The sequence below is a fragment of the Alnus glutinosa genome, chromosome 7 (genome assembly GCF_958979055.1).
Source record: "Alnus glutinosa chromosome 7, dhAlnGlut1.1, whole genome shotgun sequence".
In the NCBI taxonomy this organism is placed as follows: domain Eukaryota; kingdom Viridiplantae; phylum Streptophyta; class Magnoliopsida; order Fagales; family Betulaceae; genus Alnus; species Alnus glutinosa.
The window spans coordinates 3,305,110-3,312,655 of NC_084892.1; the positions used below are offsets into that span (position 1 = coordinate 3,305,110).

The 7,546-nt window shown below is 34.5% G+C and overlaps 1 protein-coding gene across 1 annotated transcript; it reads right to left on the reverse strand.

The window, feature by feature from the left end:
• Positions 1-230: 230 nt before the first annotated feature.
• On the reverse strand, positions 231-2,053 carry LOC133872655 (uncharacterized). Its single transcript, XM_062310234.1, has 2 exons — positions 1,790-2,053; positions 231-680 (listed from the first exon to the last, which is right to left on the reverse strand). The coding sequence occupies exons 1-2, from the start codon at positions 2,051-2,053 to the stop codon at positions 231-233; spliced, it is 714 nt and encodes a 237-aa protein (XP_062166218.1).
• Positions 2,054-7,546: the final 5,493 nt, after the last annotated feature.

A 7,546-nucleotide genomic window follows, 5' to 3' on the forward strand; every position in this document is an offset into this window, starting at 1 on the left:
AAAACTGGGCAAAATATAATTCATTTTCATTTAAAAACTTTGGTTATTCTTGTATTGTAACCATACTAATTAAGAATAAGAATGTTCGTTCATTTCTAATAATACCTCTTCCTATTAATTTCTAAAGAACCATTATTAATTATTCAAGTACCAAAAGTAGCCGTAAATACCCTATGGCATTTGAAAATACAAACGTACTATATATATTCCTAAAAACATATAGTTTGCAGTTAATATAAACAAATTAAATGATAGCTAGAAAATAATGCCTGGATTGCCGAAACTAAATAGTTTTTGTCAGTAGAACTTTTGGCATTATAAGGACATCCAGCAAGACAGTTTCCACAGGCTAAGCAGGGATTAATATTGCTTTGAGGCTCTTCAAGACCAAAATTCATGCTTAGCTGCAATGAAGACGTCTCAAAACTTTTTTCAATCTGTCCATCGGCTAATATTTCTCCCAAGACTTTGGCAACAGGAAACTTGACAGGAACACTTTGTATTCTCAGCATGGCTGCGGCAGAAGCTTCACAATTTTCCCAATCCCTTTCCCATTCCTTTGGCCACTTCGGATTCCTTCTGGCTCGAACTGGGGTTGGCACCGTCACTCCTGCATTCACAAGTGAACCTCCACCAAGCCCGCATGCCACTGCTGCTAGAGAATCATTTTGTTCATGTACCTATATATATTTTCATCAAACAGATTCATATATATTATCATTAATTTACACTGAAGTCTTGAGTTAATTAGAAACTAAGCATGTTTTAATCTGGTTAATTTTCAACTCCATGTGACTACCGTTTTTTGGCCTGCTTAAGTTCTTTTGACAACCGATTCATTATATATTTCTACACGGGACTTTTCATCTTCTTCCAAGACTTTTCAATGCTTGATTTGAACAAAAGATGGATGAGAGATGTATTACAGAAAATGAAATAACATTTTTTTATGTAAAAAGTGGACTTTTAAACAAAGTAAACAAGTTGAACTTTTCAAAAATTTATAGACGTTGAGAATTTTCATAAAAGAGAAATGTTTTATTTCCTCCTTGTAACCCAGCGTCCCCGCTGGCGACCCTCATGGGATCACCCAATTCTTGGCGTCCCAAAGAGTACCCGCTAGTGACCCTCATAAGCTTGTGCACGCTCCCTCATCTAAGGCTGAACAACGGCTCTAATATCATTTGTAATGACATACCTCCAATGACACAATAATATTGTCCGCTTTTAGCTCCCTAAAATGAGACTTTTCAAAAGGTCACCCATCCTAATACTACTTTCACAGAAGCACGCTTAACTGCAAAGTTTTGATAGGTTTATGGTCATCACGGCTTTAAAAAACGTTGTGTCAAGAATGATGCGTTTATACATATAAGCGCATTCTAATTCTTATACCCAAGCAATGTGGGACGCCACACTCCTCCTGTTCTTCTTTCATCCTTCCAATTCTTTAAAATCATCCTTGGATATATAGGGTTCATGTAAGTCCCTTATATGGGCCACGTAAAACATTTAATAATAATTTTCAAAAGTGAAAAAAATGAGGTAAAGACAATAAGAGAATGTATAACATATCTCTTGTACGTATTTGGTGATTTGACAACGGATTCATGATATTTTTCTTCATGAGTTGTTCATTTCAGTGATTCCAAATATATATCCAAATACTAAAACGTTAATTATTGTGAAGTAACCTTGTACGTCGATCTTCATGCATGTTTATATATGTTTGATTTCCATGCAAGATCGAGAAGAAGATAACAAATTAAGAGGAAGTAAAGTAATTAACCTGGAATAAAGCATCTTTTGGGCCAAAGCTGACACCTAAGTTCTGGTTCTCCATCCTCACAGCAGACATGATCTTCAAGCTGTCAGTTGGAAAATCCTGAGCTTCCCATCTCCGGCCTTTCTCAATCAAACATACCTTTATTCCCGCCATTGACATCCGACAAGCAGCAACAGAACCACCATATCCAGACCCCACGACAATAGCATCATAACCACCTTCTTCTCCATCTCCAAGCCTTCTCATTAACTCTGCTTGTTTCTTCATTATTTTCTTTGAAATCCCAGGTCAAGAGAAAAACAAGCTGTCGATGGTGATCACGGTCTTCGATCACTTCCTTGCCCACAAAGACCATGCACTTATAATATATAACTTTTATAAGTTAACCTCCTGTGACTGGAATTTCTCAAGTCAATTGGCAGCACAGGTTTGTTCCCACTTCAATTGGGTTCCATTAATTAATTTTGTAGCTGAGAAATATTTGGCTACGAGAAGAGACTCCTACAATCTCTATTAAGTAGGCTAACAAAACTTAATTAGTAGGAAAGTTATGTAGCCGTAAATCAAGCCTAGAAGTCAAATTTTCCTGCTCAATTATGATTATTTAAGTTCTAATACCCATTGAGACATTAACACCAAATTCGTTAGGGAAAATCTTAGCCATTACATATATACACCGGTACCACCGTACCCGACAAGAAGCCCTATATATGTAGGGGTGACAAGAAGCCCTATATATGTAAGGGTGACCCTTGCCATAGATTGTCGATGGTACCCTTTATTCAGGGCTCCGATTTTGAAAATTTTCCGGCTTAAAAATTGGACATGATTCCTATCAGAATTAGGAAAAAGTTATGTAGCCGTAAATCAAGTCTAGAAGTCAAATTTTCCTACTCAATTATGATTATTTAAGTTCTAATACCCATTGAGACATTAACACCAAATTCGTTAGGGAAAATCTTAGCCATTGTTCCTTACATATATACACCGGTACCACCGTACCCGACAAGAAGCCCTATATATGTAGGGGTGACAAGAAGCCCTATATATGTAGGGGTGACCCTTGCCATAGATTGTCGATGGTACCCTTTATTCAGGGCTCCGATTTTGAAAATTTTCCGGCTTAAAAATTGGACATGATTCCTATTAGAATTAGGAAAGTTATGTAGCCGTAAATCAAGCCTAGAAGTCAAATTTTCCTGCTCAATTATGATTATTTAAGTTCTAATACCCATTGAGACATTAACACCAAATTCGTTAGGGAAAATCTTAGCCATTGTTCCTTACATATATACACCGGTACCATTGTACCCGACAAGAAGCCCTATATATGTAGGGGTGACCCTTGCCATAGATTGTCGATGGTACCCTTTATTCAGGGCTCCGATTTTGAAAATTTTCCAACTTAAAAATTGGACATGATTCCTATCAGAATTAGGAAAGTTATTTAGCCGTAAATCAAGCCTAGAAGTCAAATTTTCCTGCTCAATTATGATTATTTAAGTTCTAATACCCATTGAGACATTAACACCAAATTCGGAAGAATATGCTACATGGCAAAATTATGAAACTTAGTTGGGGTCCATTGCAACTTCTTTTTTTTTTTTTCTTTTTTTTTTTTTTTTCATTTTGGAGGCAAAATTGCATATTAGATTAAACTTTGGGGGGGGGGGGGGGGGGGTAAAGTTTAGTTTTTCCAAAACAAAAAAAATTAAGTTAAATACACGAGATATTAGCAACGATGTGTTGTCGCTAATTTGATTCAAATTAATATATTATTTATGGATCATTTTAGCGACGACTATTGTGGTCACTAATAAGATCTGTCATTAGCAACAACATAGTCGTCGCTAATACTTGACTATTAGTGACGACATATTCGTCGTCACTAATAGTCAAGTATTAGCGACGACTATTATGGTCCCTAATAACATGCGTTATTAGCGACCACAAAGTCGTCGCTAATAAGCTAAATATTGTCGCTAATACTTTTCACGTGGGAAAAAAATTACCGCCACAATAATAACGACGACATATTAGCGACGACAATTTTGTCGTCGCTGATGTTCAAACTTTTTTTGACATTAGCAACGACCCCAAAATGTCGTCGTTGATAAGTGACTATTAGGGACGACTTATGGGTCGTCGCTAAAAAATTGGTCGCTAAAGACCATTTTTCTTGTAGTGAATGGGTAAGAAAAAAAAAAAAAAAGAATCAGGAGAAGAAGAAATGAAGAATGAAGAGAGAGAGACGCAGACCGTATTTGGCGGAGGGAGAAGATGTTTTTTTCTGAGGTTGACGCGGATCGATGAGGTGGCGTATTAATAGCCGTTATTTTAAATGGATTTAAATGGATGGCTTGATTGGAGAAATTGTTCTTGGGCAAATTTTTTGCTATTGCCGGGGATCTCAATCCGTATCTAGACGCGGCTGGAGAAAGTTAAATTTGCCACTTTTAGAGAATTATCGATTTAGTTTTTGTTTTTTTATGAGACCAATTTGTACTAATTCAATTCGTAGGCTACTTCTGTTCGTGTTCGGACGCCGAGAAACTTTTTAACTTAATTGTAGGCCAACGTTTCTAAATTAATTAGAGAATAATTATAGAAATTAATTCAGGATTAAACATATGATAAATGAAGGGCAGTATTATAAAATATTAGAGCACTAGCATCAGCTTCCTTAGATCTTATTCCATTTCTTATACGTAGGAAAAACTCTTAAAAAATTCATTGAATCAGATTATCTTGTTGTTTCCTAAACTAAGGAAACATCAAAAGAAGCAAAAGTAATTTCTTAACATTATTTCAATATATAATTTTTTATCTTGCCTCTCTTATTCATCTACCATTTATTTGAAACAATATTTAAATGATTTATTTTTTCTTTCTTTCTCCTACCATTTAATTTAAAAAGAATATTCAAATGGTATAGAGAAAAGATAATGGAAAGTATTGTGAAATACATTAAAATAGGAAAGCATAGAGTGATTTGAATTTTTATATTAAGAAAAAAAAAAAAAAAAAACTGTTGCTAATGATCTTAGAAAATGATTATTTTCCTTCCAAAATATTTGGCAACCAATTGTTAGCAAATATCAAAGGATAGTCGGTCAACATGCATCGAGATCAAATAGGGTTTTTCAACAACAACTAGGGGTGACAAAACGGGTTGGTGTGTCGGGTTCGGGTCAATATATTTGACCTGCCAACCCGTTTAGGCTTGATACAACACGACCAAATTAAATTAACGGGTCAAACATGTCAACCCGAACATGACACGTTAAATTAACGAGTAACACGACACGACACGACCCGTTTAGTTAACAAGTCATGTTGGATTGACACAACCCGATTGACCCGAAACGGCCCATTAATTTATTTTTTGCCCACTTTTTATTTTTGTTCTTTTTTGCTCCGTTTGTTTCGACGTAAAATGATTTCCGTCGTAAAATGATTTCGACGAAATTATTTTCAGAAAAAATGATTTTCTTGAAAATATTTTTCGGTGTTTGGTTTGCACGAAAAAAATTACGAAATGCAAAAATCAGAGTTTGGCAAATGTCGCCGGAATCCGGCAACGTCCGATCGCCGTCGCCGGATTCCGGCGAAAAAGTTTGACCGGATTCCGGCCGGATCCCGGCCATTTTGGCCAGATCCGGACGGAATCTTCCGGATCCGGCTGGAATTTGGTCATCCGGTGGCCGGATTCCGGCGCCGGCAAAATTCCAGTGACTGATTCCGGCACCGGCAGGGTTCCGGCGACCGGATGTTGTCGGACTCCGACGCCGACCGAATTCCGACGACCGATAATTATTAAATTCTGACGATCGGATATCAAACATGTGTGTAAGGACGAAGAGTTTCATTTCGTAAAACGATTTACGGTTTTAAAAATCGTAAATCGTTTTCCGAAAATTAAAGAAGCTTTTACGGTCAAACCGAAAATGATTTTCGTTGACCATTATTTTCGCCCCTACCAAACACCGAAAAATGCTGAAATTGTTTTCCAGAAATCATTTTACGCCGAAACAAACGGAGCATTAATGTTCAATCATTTCAAAAATTTTAAAAGTAATGCAATTTCAAAGGTCTCCGCATAGAAAAGGCCCAAAACCATATAATCACCTAATTAATTTGATGGTTCTAACTTCTAAGCTAGCACTTAGCAGCATAATTTTTTTAAAAATAAAATAAAAAATAAATTAAGGATTGAAATATCATTCCAAACTTTTACAATAACTATCTAATATTCCAACCTTAATATAAAGTTATAAACTACTTCCAATCTTTAATGTAAACTACCAAAAATTGCTTTCAAACTTAATGTAAAAATTTCGATACAATTTACAATGAATATTAACTACATATCTCAATAGCAAAATAAGGGTCCGACATAAACTACTTTTAACCTTTTGTTTTTTTTTAAAGGGGTCAAACGGATTATCTGCGGATCAAGCGGGTTGACCAGTTTGATACGTATATTAAACGTGTCATAAACGGGTCGATCTGTTTATAACCCAAACTCATTTAAATTAAACCAAAACCTTATAACTATGTGTCAAATTCGCAAGCCGTATAAAAAATTGTCACCCCTATCAATAAGTCTACCTTAATTTTTTCTAGGTTAAGCTGTTGCATGCATGCTTTTCCGGCCGCCACGACATTTGGAAAGAGGTAGAAGGACGGAAGAAAATCCGTATGAATGCATGACTTGAGTGGATCAATCCAGTCAATCAGAGCTGCCCATCTTGTAAAGCTGACTTTACGGGCTTCTTTGGTAACCTGTTTTTTTTTTTTTTTTTTTTTTTTGTCTAAAAATATCAACTTTAAATTATTTTAATTTTTATATTTTTTTAATAATTTTTTATTTTAATTTTTTAACCACATTAATTACTTTTGAACAGCTTCTTTCGCTTTTTCTTTAAAAAAAATATAAAATTTTCTTTATACTCTATATCACATTAAGAAACTGTTTCGATTGCCTGCCAGTAGGGATGTAAACGAAGCAAAGCTACCCGTGAGCTCGCTCGGGCTCGGCTCGATAAGGCTCGGCTCGTGCGCGACTCGGTTATTAAATGAGCTATTCGTGGACACGAAACTATACTCGATTATTAAACGATACATACCCGTATAAAACCCGGCTCGCTCGTTTAAAGTTCGCGAACATACCCGTAAAAAGGCTAGGCTCGCTTATTAGCTCGACTCGTATATATTTATTAATATACATATTTATTAATAAATATATGCATATATACTGATAAAAAATAACTTATTTATTATATCACTTATTAATTAACAATAATTAATTATTGATTTATTGTTATACAATATATAATTATTAGCTATATCTATAAGTATCTATATAATATATAATTTAATTATAAAAGATAATTAATATGATTATATCTTATATGATCTAAGAGATCAAGATTCAAGACTCTAAATCTAATAATTAAATATCTAATGATTATTGAATTAACAATAAATTATTAATCATATGATTTAATAAAAATCTTGATACTTAATCGTATTATTCAAATAATCATATCATATACAATGACAATGTAATTGATATAATCTCAAATTAATCAATTGATTAGCAATAAAATTAACAATGTGTTTCTTATAATCACAAATTAAGTATAATTATTAGAATTCATATATATATATATCTCTCTCTATCTCTCTCTCTCTCTCTCTCTCTCTCTCTCTCTCTCTATATATATATATATATATATATGAGAGAGAGAGAGAGAG